At 37.6% G+C, this 20,842-nt stretch overlaps 1 protein-coding gene across 2 annotated transcripts; it reads right to left on the reverse strand.

Moving 5' to 3' along the window:
• Nucleotides 1-232: 232 nt before the first annotated feature.
• UBP18 (ubiquitin-specific protease 18) lies at nt 233-20,596 on the reverse strand. 2 transcript variants are annotated; one of them, XM_089152748.1, is made up of 12 exons: nt 20,032-20,596; nt 17,758-17,941; nt 17,557-17,645; nt 17,340-17,425; nt 17,074-17,233; nt 16,779-16,902; nt 10,706-10,863; nt 6,218-6,302; nt 5,845-6,057; nt 5,690-5,751; nt 914-2,693; nt 233-808 (listed from the first exon to the last, which is right to left on the reverse strand). In XM_089152748.1, the coding sequence occupies exons 1-12, from the start codon at nt 20,307-20,309 to the stop codon at nt 662-664; spliced, it is 3,366 nt and encodes a 1,121-aa protein (XP_089008874.1). In that variant the 5' UTR covers nt 20,310-20,596; the 3' UTR covers nt 233-661. The 2 variants fall into 2 exon arrangements, with proteins under 2 accessions (XP_089008874.1, XP_089008873.1); XM_089152747.1 differs by having other exon boundaries at nt 890-2,693.
• Between the last annotated feature and the right edge of the window lie 246 nt (nt 20,597-20,842).

The following is a 20,842-nucleotide window of genomic DNA, read 5'->3' on the forward strand; positions in this document are numbered from 1 at the left end:
ACTGAAACCCATTTGCATGAGGATGTTGAGGACAAACACAACTTGAATTCTTCAGGTTGTATAGACGGATTAAACAACTGATGACTTTTGAATATCAGATAGAAGTAATTATCTTCAATTAAACAGGCATTTAACCAGAAAGCAGTGAACAATATTTGGTCAATTTCATGGAAGAAGTTAGGAAACCGGCACCAACTGCATGTGGGTATCTACAAAAATATGCGAAAGCAGCTTAAAAAACAAAGACCTTTTTTTGTGTATTTGCGTCTTGACTATTGACACACATAATGAAAGACTAACAAGTTTACCCAAAAAAAAAATGAAAGACTAACAATACGGAAGTAAAATAAAAAAGGAAAGGAATACAGATCAACTGAATAACAATTTGTGATCTGTTGCTACAAGAATATTAGGTGCAGGCTAACAAGGCAGAAGTTCATCAAAGATTTCTAGAAAATATTGAAAACCTAAAATGAATCCTACCAACAGCATTTCTTGGTGGTAGTAACCATGCAAAAAAAATTATCAAACAGGTGGAAAGAATACACCTCAAATGCCATCAAATAAAATGTTGCCAGCACCTGTGTCCTTTCTCCTCTCAGCCTCCCTAACCTCAGCAAAGCACAGCATCAACAGCACTCTTGATCCGTTGGCTTCCAATTCACACATGCCTTTGCCTCTTAAAATCTTGTCCACCTTCTGCAAGGGTAACATTCAGGTACTCTTTGCAATCACATTTGGGATCCAACCGCTGTCGTACTGATTTGGGGGACACGAGGGTCATGTTCAGAGGTTGCTTCTTTGGTGGCTTGCCAAGAAAAACAGGATAAATTAATTATGGGTACAGGAGTATATTAATTAAAGCTTCTTGCAAATTCTAAACAGAAACCTTTGCCATTTCACAGGAGGTTACCGGTCTCCCATCAGACAATCTTTGGCAGTCTGTTTCAACCTCAAGGTGATAGATGGTTTCATTAAGTTCCTGGCTTTCCTCATTCTTGTTTGAGTAATTCTTTCCTAATGATATGTCATCACAAGTAGAATGAAATGGATTCCTGCAATCTACAACCAGGCTCCTGCTAGTACCACAGAATGTCTCCTGTGCTGAACCATTGTTATAAACACGACTACCATGCTGCTCATCAGAATGAACAGAATCTCTGCTGCAGTTGTTCTGGGGGTAACCAACATCAGCACATTCTTTCCTGACCATCTTATCCGTATTCACAGAGTGCTTGGCTTGACCAATAAAACGAGATTTTGAGGTGCCATTAGAATATAAGACAAGCTGGCCATGACCATTAGCCTCAGAATTATTTTGACAATCATGTGCATGTTCCACAAGACCATTGCATTGCACTTCAACTATGCGGGAAGAACTAACTTCACCAGGCTGATTTTCACCCTCCCCCTCTGGGACCAGGAGGCTCCTGTGACTATGAAGAAAACCAGATGAAGGCAAGTTCAACTTCTCCTTGTAATAAGGGTTGCTTTCTAGCTGCTGAACAGGCAAACAGTTATCCGCAAGCTGCCCACCACCATTCTCATATACTTCCTCTCGTCCATTGTCACGATGATGATTGTTTCTGTTGTTCTCAACAGAGATTATAGATACCACACCTCCATTGCATCTATTATCATTATGGGGATCCCAAGTCCCACATGCTTCTTTTTTCATGTCCACATCACCATGTAGACAATCCTCAGACTGTCGAACAGAGCATGTAGTTGATGCACTACGACTATCCGAGGACAATTCACTAGGCTCACAAATTTTATCCGTGCTCAAACCAGAAAAGGCAGGTTTTGTGACTCCACTACAGTCCCAGTCATCCTTCCGGGAAGAACGGTCACTATGTTCACTATCAGTTTTTGCTGGTCTTTTCAGAGATTTACTTCTAGCATTTTTGTTGAGAAAACCAGAAGAGAACATTGGCTTCAAATTTCCCTTGCAGGGGGATTTTGCTTCAGGCAATCTTGAAACTGCACCATCAGCAGTCTGTGCTGCTGCAGGCGAACACTTGCATGTCTTAACAGCTACCGCTGGCTCCAAACATGGGCTTGGTGAAGTTTCATAACTGGCATGATTTGCTTCATCCAACTTTTCTCCAGCTAAACTTGAAGCAGCAGGACAAACCTCAGGAGATATCTCTGCCATTTCTTGGACAATATTCTCAATGGACTGGGAAATTTCAGTTGAAGATTCCAAAGTCAAGTCATTTGAATCATTATTCGTTGCTCTACTTCCATCCTCAAAACTGGTTTCATGAACAGCATAAGAGCTGGATGACTCACATTCTTTACTTTGAACCATCGCTGAAAGTGCATCACTAGAAAGCGACAAGTCAGGAAGCTCTTTATGCCCAAGATCAACTGAAGTGACCACTGCTTGATTACTTTCCTTGCTATGGCATTCAATATCCTCTAAACCAGAAGAAAAGCAATGAGGATCATCTAAATGCAACTCCTGGGGCACACCATCAGTGGGCTTTGGATCTGCACCAACTTGCAAAGACAACTCCTCTGGTATAATTTTATTTGTGTTTGAAACAACAGAAGAGTGTGAATCCAAAATGTTCAGAGATTCATCTGGCGCTTGCGAACAATGCACTGATTGTTGGGCTTCAGCCACCACCCGTCCCTGCTTCTCTGAAGATTCCACGGAATCAGCACAAGGAGGCCTCACACGGTTCCTGTCCAGCGGCAGAAAAACATTATATTCATATTCATATTCAGTTCGCCCAACAACATTATATACAATCCCTACCCCATATAGCTAGTAAACAAGGACTTCTATACCAAATCCCAGTTAGTAAGATGATGCATAAGAATATGATACATTCGACCTCCACATCAACAGAATGTCACGAACAATCATTTACATCGGAATTTAAGCTTTCCTCCTATTTCCAAATCAGTTTTCAAGATGTTCTTTAGCTAAACTCTTGGGAAAAGAGCCACCATCAAATATAAGGCAGCGTCAGCATGAAAGGTAAGCTAGCATCCAAACATCACATGAGACAGGTTACTGTTGCATGCAATACATGCATTTTGTGATGAACGTCAAGAAAATATACCTTAGATCTATCACTTCTGCTAACCCAATGACTTTTATATGTCTTGCTAATTTTCATCATTTGGGAGGCAGCCTCTCCATGCAGACCTTGGATAGGGCTGCTATGGTGGGCTTTCCAAAGCTGGAATTAGAAGAATTGGGGTTGGGAATTATCCTGTTCTTGAAAATATTTTTGAATAGCAACTTGAACAATGAAAGAAACTCTCAAGAAGGAAAAGAAAAGAAACCAAAGAAAGGGATACCAATCTTGTATGCACTACTAAACAGCACCAAAACTTTTATCAAAAGTCATTTAGTAATCAAATCATCTATAATTGATGGGACGATGCATTAAGTACATATAGACCTAAAATTCTAAAATTAACTTTAAAAAAAAAGACTGCTAATCACTCAAAAAGGTAAATAAAATCAAAGCAGAATTCTGACGAATTGTAGAGTATCCTAATCTAACTCAAAAAACTTAACTTCTAATCCTATGTACCAGCATCACTGCCACTTTATGGGCGTCTATTAGGTCCATTACATCAATAAAGCCAAAACTGAAAGCCTGAATGCATATAGAACCCACCCATGGGCCAAAATTAAGTATTTTGAAAGCTCAATCGACCCTTTTGGATATTCTTAACTGCACTTAACTCTCCCAGTGTTGAGAAAAACTAGCTTGCGAGATTTATAAATACAGTACCATATGATTGGCATCCACAAAGATTAACTTTGATGGGGTGACGATCCAACACAATCTCAGGGTTAATCGGTTCTTCATTGGGAATCTTCCCATTGGCTTTGACAATCAAAATTGGATGTCAAAACTATTCTTCATTTTCACCTTCGAACCCAACATGCAAACAATTTGCTCGTTGCTTTCATAGGTCTCACTTCTTCCAGACCTGATTCATTCTGAGGATTGTAATACATGACATTGTATCACAGAAGTTGTTGCTAATATCAGCAAGCTCTCGAAGACCTGTTGTCAATTTAGGAATTTTCTTTTGGCATTTAGAAGAACCCCTCATTGATCAAACGGGATAAATCATTAAAATCAATCTATGTAGTGTATTTATGACGAAAATAATAATGGGAGATCCGTAAATAAGTAGGACTCTAAAGGGGTAGCAAAATAGTAAATACCAGAACTCACCGGGATTAGGTTTCTTCAGAAGAGGGAGACCTGATGTTACACTTTTTTTTAAAGGACTATCGCTGGTTCACAGGACAAAGTTTGTGAAGGAAGAGAACAATAGAAGAAAAAGCTTATGGAGTGCAGATCTTTGGTTCTCATACCAGATGATGCAGACCTGGAATGGGCTCTGCTACAGTGGGCTTCCACAGAAGGGGAATTAGAAGAATCGGAACTTGGCCTTGGGAATTAGAAGATTAAAAGAATCGGTTTAGGAATAATTAAACTTTACTGTCGTTCAAGATAGCTGATAGGACCCTCTCAAGCTTGCCTGAGTCCTACCGAAACCTTACTGACAGCAATGGATATTATCCTTCATGACAACAGATTCAATACAGACAGCAATGGATATATAAAACCTATTGATCTCTTACAGACAACTATGAATTCAATTCAACACAATATATTCAGCAGAATGATATTCAAGTAATAGTCAGATTCATTGAGCATTCTTGATTGGATATAGCTGATGAATACAGACTGATTATACTATTGATAAACACTTCTGAAATTAAGATAAAACTAAATAGAACTCAGATAAGCTAGAACAGCCGATGGCTAGCTAATCCCCCCCAGAGGTTTCCCTCTCCTCAAGCACTTGCTTGTATCTTTTTTTCTCCTCCCTCTTCCACTCCTCCCCTGCCTCTCTTATTCTCTACATTCCTAACAAACTCTCACTGCTCACCTATCCTTCACTGCCACGTGGAGGCTCCTAATAGTACTATGCCATTTGTCTCCTGCTGGTTGGTTTCCTTCCCTGCTTCCCTTCTTATGCTTCCTATTGTAGAGGTGAGTTAATAAGGGGCTTATCAACATCCATGAAGAGCAACTTGAACAATAGAAGAAACTCTTGGGAAGGAAGAGAGAAGAAATCAAAGAAAGGGAAAGCAATCCTGCATGAACGGCTAAGTGCTAAATAGCATCAAAACTCTTATCAGAAGTCATATTCCTTAATAAAATCATCTCTAATTAATGGGGGGATGCACTACATATATATAGACCTTTTATTCCTAATTTGACTCAAAAAAATGCTTCCCAAGTCCTAGTCACTTTAAAAGACTTCAAAAGGCAAATAGAATCATAACAGAATTCTATCTAATTATTGAGTATCCTAATCTAACCCAAAGACTAACATTATCTGCAATTCCCTGTACCAGCTTTACCCTACTTTACGGGCTTATAAATTAGGCTCATTACATCAATAAACCCAAACTAGGAGCCTTAACATCAATAGAACACCCCCCCCCCGCCACGGACCAAAATTAAGTCTTTCAAGGCCCAAATGATCCTTTTGGACATTCTTATCTACATCCACATCTCAGTGAAGTAGGAGTAAGGCTGCATATGTTTTCCTTGTGAGACCCTGCAGACAGAAATAGCGGGAGCCTCGTGCAATGTGCAACAATGATTTTCAGAATACAAGAATGGAAATTTACCTGCTATATAATAGCATATAAGCTCCCTGGGCAAGTACCTCCTCCAATTCAGCAGCGACGACCTGAGAAAAATGCATTACAAGGCTAAGAAGACATCCAAACAGATCAATGAATTATGTATAAACAGCTATATATGCAAAGGCAAAAAAATTTACCTTACAGTCATCAATCCTGTACCACTTTCCCCGGAAATCCTTTGTATAACAAATGTAATGGCCAAAATAGGATGCATTCAGCATGTCCACATGCACAACGACAGCATATAGACTATACAAATTGGTGCCATCTCCCAGCTCACTCATATATGGGCCAAGATCTAAAACCTCCGGAAAAGTTACTTTCTTGTTCAGTTTCCCAAACCTTCCACTCTGTAACATATAAAACAAAAAAGGCCTTAGATACTGTGCCCAATAAGAGTATATAACAAAAAAGGTCTCAGAAACTGTGCCCAAGAAGGCTAGGTTGCAGATTAGTAACAAGTTCCTCCAACAGTTTCTATCAAATGTAGATAATGGTTCCCATCAAGACCTGAAATCTTTTAAGAGCAATAGTAAGTATATTTGGAGCCTGCCGAACAGTAAGACGCTTCCATGCCTTGACATAGTCGTTACATCTGTAAACAGTAGTAACCAACATTGTGTGAAATCATGCACTGAATCTTATTACATATTATTAACATTATTAAAATTAAAAATCTATTATAACATGCAGAATTTCAAACTCAATATGAAGAAAATATACCATTTCTGCTGCTTCTACCCATAGACAAGAACAAAGATAAGATCAAACACAACGACTAGGATACAACACATACACTCAACCTGCCCGATACAAATACCCTTCTGACTGTTAACAGTGTTCCATCAAAGGCTGTAATTCACAATATTTTTCAAGCAGTAAAGGTTTCTTAAACAGGTATTTAGACTGAAAAGCCATCTTTTTCATTCATTTTTTATTTCAACATAATAACAAATTTATTGGCACTAAGAGTACTGCATACATGAAGATACAAATCTATCCCATATTATACCCCAAGTAACAGTAACAGTCTATAAAGAGCATAAAAAGAAATAATCTCTATTGACTCCATCCTGGCTAAAAGATACACATCTATCCCATATTATACCCCAAGTAACAGTCTGATTCGTACAATTTGACGAGGCCCTCCAAACAAATAATCTCTATTGACATCATCCTGGCTAAAAAATTTGCCTTTCTGCTCTAGGTCTCATCCAAGAATGAGATTTTCCCATGGGAAATAGCAGTCTAGACCTTCAATCAGATGGCATCATTTTTTAATTCCACTTCAGCCATTAGGCCCACTACAGAGACTGCATATAATGGGAGAAGATCTGAAGCACTGGATCACCAACTCAAATTCTAATATTTACCAATGAAACATAACTAGGTTGTAAACATGTTACTCTGAATAAAAAATAAAGACATCAAAAATAAAAGCTCTAAAACTTCCCTCATGAAAGCTGCCTTGAGTCCGTATGATGTGAACCAGAAATCAGCCCCCTGCCGAAACCCTTGGTTTGGGCCCAAGGCCCAACCAGGATCGCACCCAAGGCTGGCCAAACCCCTGTACAGGCAATTTTTCCAGCCCTAATTAGATGATTATTTTATTTTCAAAATTGTTGTTTTTATATTCTAAGTCCATTTTGAATTCTTAGATTGACTTAGTAGTTAAGTTCTTGTGTCATAAAGAGACTTTCTTTTAAGTAGGACACTTCATAGATAAATAGGTCTTTTATTTTATGTTAATTATTTTATTTGTGTGGCTGTTATTTCTTGTAAAGGGTAGTCTAACTTATAAAGGAAACCCTAGTTGAGTCAAGTTAGGCATCTTTGAAGTTGGTTCACTTTAGAGTCTTGTAAAGGCTATACATTCTCATGCCTATTACAGAAGAAATCAGTTTCTGATGAATAAGGTTACTGAGAGTATTGCAGCCAAGAAGGTATTGGCAGAATTCTTTTGAGGGGGACCCTGTGGTTGTCTTAAGTTTCCATTCTTCAAGCTTCCAAGTTCAGTTCTGTAGTTCCAGCAAGCATCTACAGGTCTTTGACAAGTAGGTACCACCCTACCTCATCGCAGCCTTGCCCAGCCCCTCCCCTAAACCTTGTGTCGGCCCCTCCTTTCTTTCCTCCTTGTGGCATCAGCATATCCCCATTCCCCTTCTTCTCCTATCTTTCATTCTTGATTCCTGCAAACAGCATGGGAAATCAAGATCCATCACAGCCTCATTGCAGAATTTTCTGCAATTCAATTTTTCTTGGATCTTGCGGCAACCCCTCTCTCACCCTTTCTGTTTCTATAATTTTTATGCTTTCTTTTATTTTCTTGACTCTGGCGGCAGAATTCCCAAAAAAAACAGAAAAGAAGAGAAGGAAAAAAAGGAAGGCAAAAGAAAAGAAACGAAAGAACAAAGAAAGAAAGGAAAGAAGAGAGAAGAGAAAAAATAAAGAAAGGAACGATCAAGAAGAAGAAGATTCAAGATTTTCTCCAAGATTCATCTAAGACTTACCCAATTTTCCCAACCGCAAGCTTCCTCTTCCTTTTCCCTTAAACTGTAGACTTCCCAAACCCAAACCTTTCCAACCCTTTTCCTCATTGATAAAACCCTAATCCATATCACCTAGGGATTTTTCTCCTCACGAATTATCCATTACCTCTCCAAATCATCCCTACTCTATTCCCTAGGATCTAAAGGCATTCCCACAGCTAAAGATACATAACTACTCTTTTGCCAACCCAAGATCATCCCATAGGACCCTAGGATATTCCTTCCCTTTGTTCATCAACCCTAGAGCATCCCATCCCTTTTCCTACAAACCATAGTTTATCCAAATATCCCCATAGTTTTTTTCTTTTTGGGTGAAAATATCCCCATATGTTAACCAGTAATTTTTAACTATCTCCTAGCATACCCTAACCCACCCATAGGATACCCATAGGCTCCAAAGATCTAAAAAACATCTCCTTGTTAACCCACAGACCATATCCTAATCCTTGGACAACACAGTATCCGCTGGTTCTTATTAAAGAGGGTGCTGGAAGATCTAACCCAGACCCTGGGTTACATCACCCTAAACCTACAAGCATCAATCACATTAACCAAGGAGGAATAAGGGGAACTAATACACTAACCACCTCGAACTTGGCTGGGTTTTGACCACAAGACCCCATTATCTAACGATGTAATTGGAAGGAATGCTCAAGAAACTTGCTATATCTGATCAAATTAACACATTATATCCACTGGTTCCATATAAACACTGATATTTAGGTTTTAGAGAAATTCTGCGTCTCTCCAAGGAAAAGTGAGTGCAATACAGCTAGATACATTTGAACATACACAGTGATTTTATTCACATTAAGCAAGACTACAAGTAAAAAATAGAACAGACTGTTACATTATGCATCAACAAGGTTCAATTGCACAAACATGAGTTATAACCATGTTTGAACAGAGGAGACCTAGAAAGGGAACGATAAAAGGGGTAAGAACAGAGGAACAAAAGAATGGATCCAGCTGGAATGAACTATGCTTCTTGGGAAATTAAATGGTGCAGGTAAGAAAGAAACCTAATCTAAAAGATCTAAGCCAAAGCAGAAAAATAAATTGGGGTTTAGTTGGACAAATATTCTGGCCTGACAGAAATAACAGAGAAAACCTAAACAGCTCCCAATGAAATTCTAACATAACATGAAGAACCCAAGATCTAGAATTGGTTTAGGTTTTGAAATATGTTCAAGAAAGCACAGGTTTGACAGGAGAGAAGTAAGAGAATACAGCAAACCAGCTAGAGTTTATTAGAAATGACAACAAAAGAATGCACAAATAAGTTATCAGGAACAAGAAGGACCTATCTACTGTAACAGTAAATCTTATGAGAAGAACCAGGAGGCAAGTACAGGACACCGTATCACTCACCAGAATTGAAAGTGGGACTTTGTGCAACAGTAAGGTTGCTACATTGCTCCAAGGCCTGTCTTAAAATTTGAACGCTATACCACAAGGCTGCTCCATGTGACCAAGTGAAACAGTAAATTGGTTCTTTTCTGACCTAGTGTCACAGGTTCAGATATTGCAAACATGAAAAAAAAGCAGAGGCAAGACCATATACATTATGAACCTCCCCAGCCTTGTAATGTGGAAGTACGGGGGTACATCATTGTTATAAGGTTCATAATTACTTTCTTGAGGATATTTCGATATTGTTCTACTGTATCTGAATTCTGAAGTCTGAACCATCATTTACTTCTTAAACCACAAGCGGTAGTCACTTAAAGTTCTTTAAGCAAATTCAAAGTATCTAGAAGTTGTCAAATCTATGAAATACTATTCTAGTGATCTACTTAGTCAATTAGGCAAACAGTTAATCAAGAAAATCCTTAGGAACTGCCACTCTGTAAAATTGGTTGAAGACTTTTAACCTTCAAAAGCTAAGGAGGCCTTCACTTCAACAGTCACATTCAGTGCATGCAATTCATTTGTCAAATTCTACGCATGTCATTAATAACACAGCTCAAGATAAGTACATTAAAAGTGAAGAATACAAAACTTGAAGGAAACAATCACTTTAAGCAAAGCTCCACGCATGCTGAGGATTCTAAAAAGATTCCATGTCCTAACTTCTTTGCACATTTCATCCTGAGAATAAGATTAAATCCTTCTGAAAAGAAACACATGCCCACACACACACACACAAAGAACACAAAAGCAATCACACGTGCCCACACACACAGAGAACACAAAAGCAATCCTGGGGACTCAAAATTCCACCTCTAATTTCTTTGCAAATTTCATCATAAAAAAAGACTAAATCATCTTCTAAATTAATACCAGATTTAGTTTCCTCTAAAATTAGATGTAGCTACTGCTATCCACAATTGCCACTATATGTCAACTATCCTACATTAGCTGGGAAAGAGGATCTAACTACAGCCATATCAAGCTCTAAAGCCAAGTAAACAGCAATTTAAACAATTCAAAAGAAGAGAATCATTACCCATCACATTTATACATATTTTCACCATCAAGCCATTCTCTAGCAGTGAATTGGTCTAGGCAATCCTCCAACGATGATGCATCTCCTTGGATCTCAACGGTTAAATCCATCATGTTTTCATATCTATTTGATATCTTATTGCATTTTGTACAGATCACCTGAAATAAAAGGAAGGAAAAAAACTCTTAGTGGACGAACATGAATCTGAAGGAAGAAGGGAAAACCCAATAACAAGAAAATTAGCTAAATAGGAAACAAAATAGAATGAAGAAAACTGCCTATATTAACAATTCATCTTTTGTATAAACCAGTCAGAGAAAACAGAAGTTATAGATCAAAAAATAATAATGTGAACGAAAATGACACAGATCCACCACCAAAGGAGGCTTATCTTAAGGTTAGGTTATACTGGTTAATGGTTATGGACCCCCCATGGTTTAAATTGTAATGGGCCTTTTTTTAAGAGCCCAAAAAGAGGGTACAAGATCGAAGTAAATAGGCTATTTAATGAGCTTAATTTGTTTTAAAGATCATCTGAATTACATTGTAAGCTAAAACTTAGGAACACCTTCTCAAATAGTATTTGAGTACAAAGTTAGGTTGGGTAACCTATTAGTTACCATCGTTTGTAAATTCTTTTTCAACAAGGAACTGAGTCAGTAGTAGTAAAGTTAGGACTAGTATTTCCATTTCTACGAGTTTGTAAAGGACTCACAACCTACATAAAGCCCCAATGAGGGAGCCTAATTTAGACTTGAATATTCATGTTTTATTTCTAATTGCAAATGGCATCATTGCTGTTATTATCATGAGAACCAGACCTGGTTGTCTTGGATGTGTAATATCCAGAAAAGCAGTAAGTGAATCATATGCTAACTGCCGAGGTCTGGTAAGACATATCGAGATGTCCTCCTTACCATCTTCACCGCTCCCCTAAATTCTATTTTGATAAAGATCACATTACACCATTTGGATGATCCTAAACCTAATCTGATCCATATCAGTTCCAGCAAGTCATGGTGTCCTGCCTATCTTTGGAGCAAAACATCCTCCCATCCCCTTCACCTTTGATCCAAGTTCTATCCAATCTTCACATTAGAAACCTAACCCTACACATAGTTCACAATTAAAGCTCAAAACACTGCAACTTGAATTTCTCGTATTCAGTATCAGAATTAGGTCACAGTTTGAGGATCCATTCCCTTCATAACCACTACCTTAAATCCTAAAACCAGGCCCTAAAATGCCCAGTAACCACATTGACCTGGTGCTTCTATATTCCATCCAACAACCCTAAATCTAGGAATCCACATCCTGCCTCCAAACAGGCCCCAAATTGGATTGAACCCCAGCCTATTCCCTTTATCACCCACCCCACCTAAAACCACAGCCCAGCAGAATTCCAGAAGCCCTAAGTTGTTACCCCAGTGTTGTGACATCTGAAACCCTAAAGTTGGTTCTAGTAATGGAAGCAGTGAGAAACCAGAGCATCCTAAGGCTACATCAGAAAAGGTCAACGGACACCCAACAGAAAAATGAGAAACCAAGGCATTCTTGAGAATATGATCTCCAAGATTTTGCAAAGTGGTTCAGCGTATGCATTGAAAATTCCAGCACAAGTCCCAATCAAGATTCAGAATTCCAAATATCAGTCTGAATTTGGTGCAGACCTGTTATGATAGGCTTCAAAGAAAGAAAAGTAGAAAAATAGGAATATACGGAAGGGAACAACTGATATGAAGACAAGCACACAGGCTCACACACAGCCACATGGATTCCCAATCCATCACTCAGTTCATTCTATTAAATCTATCAATAACAATGAAGGATTACAGCATGACTCCCAAAACAAGACTTGTCTAAATAGAAATACTAACTCAAAAATAAAACTAAAGATTAGAAACTATATATCCTACAGGACCTACAAAACAAATTTCTAAATCTAAAATAAATAAATTAAACTTTTTAGGGAAAATTTCAAAGACACCCCAAAATAAATAATAAAAAGTACAGACACCGCACAAGTATGTCAAATTGGCAATCACCCCCTTTTCCGTTAAAATGGTAAACTGATTGGAGGAAAGACAAATATATCCTTCGTAGTATTTCTGTATCAAAAATGAAAACTATGATTAATGCCCTATTCTATATGTTATAACATAGAAAGACCAATATACTTTATCTTGTTTTCTTCTTTAACGAATATGAGATTTCACCCAAAACATCGAAAGACGATACGGTTATCAAACACACACACACACAAAAAAAAAAAAAGAAACCTTCATATGCCCTTTCATAAAGCGTAAAACTGAAAGTTGGGATTTTACTCCACTAAGGGCAACACTGTAAAGTCACAAAAAGTTTAAAGGCAAGGGCTTAAAGGCAAAAATGTGAAGACACAACACATTAAAGGCAATTTAGGAATTATAAAATTATCTAACCATGACTTAAGGGCCTGTTTGGTTACATGAATCCAGAGATTTGAAATCTCTGGATTCATGAATCTGAGAATTTATACCCGTTTGGTTGTAAAAATCTCTAGATTCATGAAATCTAGAGATTCACCTTTTTACACTAAAAACGTGAATCTGTAGATTTATGGGTAAGGGGCGAAATCCAAAGATTTCAAAAAAGCTATACAATTGCACATTCACAAAAATCACGTCGATCAAATAGTTTTTTAGGATGAATCCACAGATTTCATTCCACAACCAAACATTTAATTTTATAAATTATGACCCCATAGATTTGAAATCTCTAGATATTTGAAATCTCCAGACTCATGTAACCAAACAGGCCCTAATGGAATTTGTTAACAGAATCTACGATTGTGCAAATTTAAGAGAGATTTTGGGGTGTCCCTCCAAATTTTATATATTTTTGGGGTGTCTATGTTTTTTGCCAATTATCTTGGGGTGTTCATGAAATTTTCCCAAATATATTTAAGAACACATTATTTCCTGAAAAACTTTGAATTCCTAAAACCCTACCAGACTGATGACAAAAACTCAGTCTGGCCCAACCTGGTCTGAAATGCAGTTGGATTTGGATAAGTCCAAGGCACTGTCTGCATTTATTTCCCCAGTGTTGAAAAAACTCAAAAATGCAAGCCGATGGACTGGTTGATGCTGCACAGTCCAGCCGACAGTTCGGGGTCAAGGTCCTGTACTAGGTAAAATTTGGCATAACAGAAACTTTACTCAAGGTGTTAAGATTTCAATATCTCTTATAAAGATGTTGTCAAAAAACCAAGCTGCTATCCATGTCGCCTACAATCCAGTGTTTCACAAGTGCAACAAACATGTTAAGTTGACAACCATTTAGCTCAGGATACCACAATGAAGAAATTACTGGTCACTCTGTTCATCTCCCCCACTGATCAGCTTCACAATATGTTCATTAGGTCTTGTTCAGTCCAGCATTCGGGTATAGTTCTCCTACGCTGGGCTTGAATGAGTTGTATGCCCCCCAACTTGAAGGAAAGGTTCAATTATGCCTATATAAGTAATCACGATAAAGGAAGTCCTCAACTGTGGATTCCTCTCTCCTTCTTTCTCTTTTTCCAGGCTTTCCTAGTTATGCTGTGATAGGCTTCTAGGTACTAGGAGTCCTGATGTATGTAAGTCACTCGGGGCCTACTCCAGTTGAAATAAGCCATGGACTGGGCAATTACAGGTTGTATGCTTTATTCTGTAATTGGCCAATTAGGGGTAGTATGGTAAAGTTCCTATTTCTTATTTTTTATGTTTTTTTTTCCGGGAGGGGGGGGGAACAGAATTAGCCCACACTATGTACGTGTAATCTGGTCAGTTTCTTGTAGGTTATTTTTTTTCTTTTCAATTCTTTAAACAAACCAGCGTTTTGTCACAGTTTTGAGCCCACTTTCACTGAAAACAAAAACACTTCTCTTGAAAAGGTGGAGAAACACCATCTTCTAAGACGGGCATTCTTGTCTTTTTGAACTTCAAAACATAACCTACTAATGGGGGGTGTTACATAATCGCTTTTTCCCTGTGTAAAATTATATATGATTTCAGCATCCAATAACAGTGAGAAACAGTGAAAATGCACTGAAACAGTAAAAACTGTTTCTTACCTAAAAACAATGAAAAGGAACAGAAACATTACCATTCAACCCCTTAAATGGGCTTAAGATATGGGTAGGGGGTTGGAAACAGCAATTGTTTCATTAGTTTAGATAAAGTCCTCTCTTTTTTTGAGCTGTTTATGGTCGTAATAAGCACATGTATTGAATACTAAAGGTTGATTAGTGAAAAGCTTTTCCCTTCTCCGGCCCTCTTGTCCAGTGAAGATTTTGTATTTCGTTTAATCTAGCCCAGTGCAATTGGTGTTTGATTCAATCAACAGCTTGTGACATTGACATCTAGATCAATTGAAGCCTATTCCTTTCAAGTTCATGAAGATCTCCATTCGGAGACTCAAGTTTAAGTTCAAGACCAAGATTCAATCTTTATTCAAGTCTCTAAATAAGAAAAAGGTAATGTTTAACCTACTGCACAATCACACAACCAAACTTCCCATCCATCTTTTGAAATCATCCCATCTCCCAAATTTCTTCACAAACTAACCAGTGTCAAGCTAATAACATCCCAACCATCACCTACATATCATCTGCTGCTATCAATACCCAACCATTTCCCAATTATCCCAGGAAAAACCCATCTTGACCATAAAAACTAATTTGAACCTGGCTGTTCATTAAATATCTCACAAACTAACCAGTGTCAAGCTAATAACATCCCAACCATCACCTACATATCATCTGCTGCTATCAATACCCAACCATTTCCCAATTATCCCAGAAAACCCCATCTTGACCATAAAAACTAATTTGAACCTGGCTGTTCATTAAATATCCTATGTAATTGGCTCCTAGTTGATCCTTCCAATCTAGGACTACATCAAATCTAGTCACTTTGCATCATCTTAACTTTGTACTTCCCTAGTCTGAATAGGAAAGCTTTTTGTAATGCGTTGAGTATCTATATAGATAAGATTGGAAAGGAGGAAGCTGCTATTGGGGTTGAACTCTCTTTAGCATCCACCTTTCTCCTCTTCCTCAATCACTTATCTCCAGTTTACTGGATAAGTCATTCTGATATCATCACACCAACTATAAAACCTTGAAAAGATATGGGCACACTTCATGAACAAGAAATAAGACAACATTTATTACACAAGCTCATCCTATCATAAGCTTTTATGGCATCAATATAAAAACATTTTCCAACAGAAGCTTTCCCTAGAAAATCAACATAAGACCAAAATCTTATCATATTTTCTGGTGTAAAACCTCTGTTTCAGACCTGTGGCAAGCAGATTGGCTGCTGATTAGTTGATCAAGTGTGTGTATGCTTTTATGTTATTACTTTGTAATTCTAGCCCAAATTCCAACACCACCCACCCCCTCCAAGGAAAAAAGGCATTCATCCCTTAGATTCTGCTTCTCCAACCTTAGATGATAGAATCTGCAATCCATCTAGATTCAGGGAGGAGCTACTGAAACATCAAATAATTAAAACAAAAGGATTTTGGTAGAACTCTAAATAAGCCCTAGAACTACGCTTACTAAGGCCCGATGCCAATCACTGATAACAGAAAGCAACTCACTGATAATGAGTTCTTTTGGAATCAATAACATAGTCAGCCCAAAGACTCGACCGGGGACTGCAGGATATCAAGATGTATAGAAAGAAGACAATCCAAAAAAAATAATTAGTCAAGGCTTCAGCTTAGAAAATAAAATTAGAAACTTTACAGGTTTTCCAATTTTTATGATTAAACCAAACAAATGTGGGCTCACTGATGAACCTTTATACAACTCATACATCTAAACAATTAAGCTACAGAGTCTTCATGGGAGTAGCAGTGTTTTTGTTGGAATGGTAAAAGAAACATATGCAATATGAAATCCCATTATAAATAGCTTCACTGATATGGCATGCCTCTAGAATTGTTGACACTGCCAGATGGCAAATGGAGACAGACAAACAAATAATGCAACAAGTAAGAGAACTAATACTTATTTAATTCTGCAGAACAGAACATTAACCTGAGACTGGAGTTGACCACCAAATGTATGTTGAATAAGGGTTGTCTCCTGAGAGCTTGGATGCAGGGCCCTTTCTCCCCCAAATTCATCAAGGCACACTGATTGCATTGTGTCAATCGCAAACCTGCAAATAACAATTCAATTATTCAGCTAATGTTTATAGCATCCTAACTACTACTCATGACGAATATCAAGAACCTATTCAGTATAGCTATCTACTACTCAAATTCAACAGAAGAAAATTTTCATATGTGCGAACAAAATTCAAAATGAATTCCAAAACAAAATATGGCACCTCATGAACTCATGAGCATCTTCTTGTTTTCCATGGCCAAGATTACCACCAATGTTAGGCAACCGAGAGAGAATATTCAAAGGTGAAAAGGGCTGCAAGTGACTAGCTCTTTCAACATGGGTTTGAAGCTCACATAAGAAGCACCAATCATTCCGCCTACCTAAAGAACAAAGAAGAAAATATATATGCTAGTAAGATGATGAATTGTTTCTGCTCCCTTACAAGAACAAGCAAGAAATGTAGGGGGTTCACTCTTCTCTCCTTACATTCTCTCCGGTGATTTTTCTCGAACAAGTAGGCAACCAGTGGTCGTGTGCATGACAGACATTGCAGAACCACATTCGCAAAGCAGCTACATGGTAAATGCAGTCAACTAATTAGAACAACACATGGGAATTAAAAAAGAAGCTGAATATCACCATATTAATCAGAAATCGTTATTATTAATGATATACTATGGGCCACATTATAGACATTGCAAACCTGTTTCCACAATTAAGGAGCCCACACGGAGGAAATCCTGGCTTGTCCCAGTTGAAAAGCTTCACAAATTCATCGTAAGGGAAAAGAATCTGAACGGCAGATGGTGGAATGAGCAGCTAATGAGAGTAATACTAGAAACATAAACTCTGTTCAGCGCATAGATGCATATTGTCCATTATGAGAGGAGAAGAAGTCACTCACCTTCTTTGACAGCTGAACCGTACAATTTCCATGACCAGGATCTGATGGACTTTTATCACCGAAGACTGCTCTTCTTCTGGCATCACTGACAGATGGTACCAAGGATATAGCACCAGATGATTTAGCTACCTTGCATTCTGATTTGTGAATTGATTTCCAGTGTTCTGTTTGGCATGTTTGTGAACTGAAAAGAACCAAAAAAAAGACCTCTAAAGAAATTGGAAATTAAAAAAATAAATGGACGTCAACAACTGGTAATAATAAAACATGAACCAGTGGCCAGTGCATAACAAGACAACAACATATGTGAGGGCCTAGAAAATAGGTGAAAAAGGGATCTCATTAAACATAATAGATGTACATCACGAGTGGATAGAAGTCATACCTACGAAAAGCAGCCAATGAGAAAAATGAGAAGATACTGTTATACTCTGGAAAGATGAAACAGATATGGATCCAATCAAGGCATTCCATTCCTAAGATGCTGATAATATGGACCCAATCAAGGCATTCCATTCCTAAGAGCCTGTAATCTCCCAGATCTCAAGGAACAAATAACATTGCGTCCGATATTCTCTTGCAGAAAAACACTTTATTTTCTTTTTTTTGGATGAAACACTTCATTTTCCTAGTAAGATTTGAAATTCATTTTCAAAGACAGGATTTGATTATTTAAATGATATGAGCAAATTCTTTACAAGAAAGAAATTACAGTCAAATTCTATCCCTCATAATCTTCATCATCTCTCACCTGATGAAAATTTCCAGCCAAAGTTTTACCCATGATAGCAATACAAAGACGACACCCTTGCAATAGTCTAGCAAGACTAATTAAATTTCGACTCAATTTTTACATCATAGATGGTTTATATGGTCCATGGCACAAGTAATTTTGGGTTTTGAATTGTCAAGTGAAGGATCAATTTTATAATCCTGAGTATGAAGGTTTTCACTCCTCGATGATATCGTGATATTGATATCTAACTCAATTAGAACATTTAGTTTATAGATTTGGTACACATGGAGTTACTACTTTGATTATCTTTAACTTCAGTATTGTTACGAACTGTTAAATTTAGTTCTAGAAACTCTTGAACTGGTTGGAAGCATCTATTTTCAGATTTCTTGGTTCTCAAGTCTAGAAATTTAAGAAAGTCGCTAATTTATGCACGTGTGTGTGTATTGGGCCTCTGTTCCATTGGTTTACATCGCAATCAGCCAACTTAATGGACCTAAAACATGGTTATTAAGTTGAGTGGGAAATTTTCATACTTAAGTCTAACTTTATATAAGTCTTTTAGTCAAGTCAATTGAACAAGTGGTTCAAAGCTTAGTTTAATTTGAAGTCCAAAAGTCAATAGAAGCAGTGCCAAACTGCCAATGGTTAAATCTGGTTTAATTTAAGATAATGATTCAATTCAATGATGTGATCATTCAACATAGCAGACAACTTAATTAGATTGTAAATAGGAATTCAACAGGCCCCCACGGTTTTCAAAGGAGGCTGTGTTTACCTTTTGTCCTTTATGCTTTCCTATTGTAAGTAAAATTAGGTCCCAGGGCTTTGAAGTCCCTATTTAATACCCGATTACTGAAGAATAAAATTAGACTAGATTACTCAAATTTTCCTAAGAAAAGCTGCTGCTGCCTTCTTATGCTGTGTCAGATCCCTGCCTACTGATACAAGTCTAAGATCCTTTCCTTGGAATAGAAAATTTTATTTCCTTGAAGAAGAAACCTAAAACAAAAATCCTTTTTTTTTTATAGTAACAAAATTTTATCTCCATAAAACAACAAAATTATATCTTGATCCTGATAATTGAACTACAAAGACCAATAAAGCATTGATATGCTCCTATCTTCAACAAAAGATCCTGTCTTCAACAAAATACTTCACCAATCGACATTGGCATACAACTCAAGGACATAACCCTCCTTCAATCTGGTACGGCGTCCAAAAAGATTTCAGGATCACTTATAAACAACTTGTCACTCAATGTGACATCTTTTATACCCAAAAAAGAATGTGACGTCTATGTTGGCCCCAGGCTTTCAAAATAGTTCCAATACACGAATAAGATTGCATATGAGGAGAGATGTCAAAAAAAAAAAAAGAAAAAAAACTAAAATCACAAAATCAAAAAGAGAATATGCAAACCGTAAAAGTCCATTCAGAAGCAATCTGATCTCAATGCAGAAAAGAAACCGAAAAGATAACAAAAAGCCAAGAAGCAAAAACACCTAAAATTTTAAAGCAAAGAAAACAACGCGTACCAGTATCTAACAAGCTTGCAACGCGCACACTTCTTACTGGCCGAATTGCCGCAAACAGCGCAGCCATCGCCGTCGCCGGCAACGGCCAACATCTCGTCGCGACCAGTCCGACGATTACCCTCAACAGATACGCCTCCTTCGTCGAAATTAGCGTCAACAACGAAATACTTGGAAGCCGTATTCTTTACCAGGTGAAGTAATCCAAGTGCCACAATAAACGCAGTGAAGACAAATTGAAGGAACCAATACGGATCCAGCGAAAGACCAGCGACATGCATCGACGCTCGAAACTCACATGGATTGAATTTGGAAACCAATTAAGAGATAGAGAAAGAAAGAGAGTGTAGATATGGCTCTCGGCTTTCTCTCTCTCTTCCTCTTCTGCAGCTCTGCTCTGCTCTGCTACTTTCGTAAATCGTGTCGCTCTTATTTATTTATATAATAATGGAACCATGATTTGTTTCATGAGAAGTAGGCAAGAAGAGAGTTTCTCTTTAATTTACTCTCAGATGAGAAGCCGGTGGGGTTAATCGATAATAGCAATGCCCTTTCGTCTTTCAGTAGGTTTCGGAAGAATCGGAAGGTTTCCCCTTTCCTTTTAAACTCTTTCTCCTTTATCGTCTGTTTTTAACTTCTCGATTAAGAAAGAAGCTTTTTTTTTTATTATTTATTTTTAGAGAAGGTAAGCTAACTTAAATCCTTCAGGATATAATTTATAACACGTGTTTATTAGTCGAAAATTATACATCATTAATTAGAATATACTAAAAAAAATTTAGTTTCCTAGGTGCGCCAGACCTAAAAATGACCC

Source organism: Hakea prostrata, chromosome 4 (assembly GCF_041222555.1).
Source record: "Hakea prostrata isolate BN-2017 chromosome 4, UWA_Hpros_2, whole genome shotgun sequence".
Classification (NCBI taxonomy): domain Eukaryota; kingdom Viridiplantae; phylum Streptophyta; class Magnoliopsida; order Proteales; family Proteaceae; genus Hakea; species Hakea prostrata.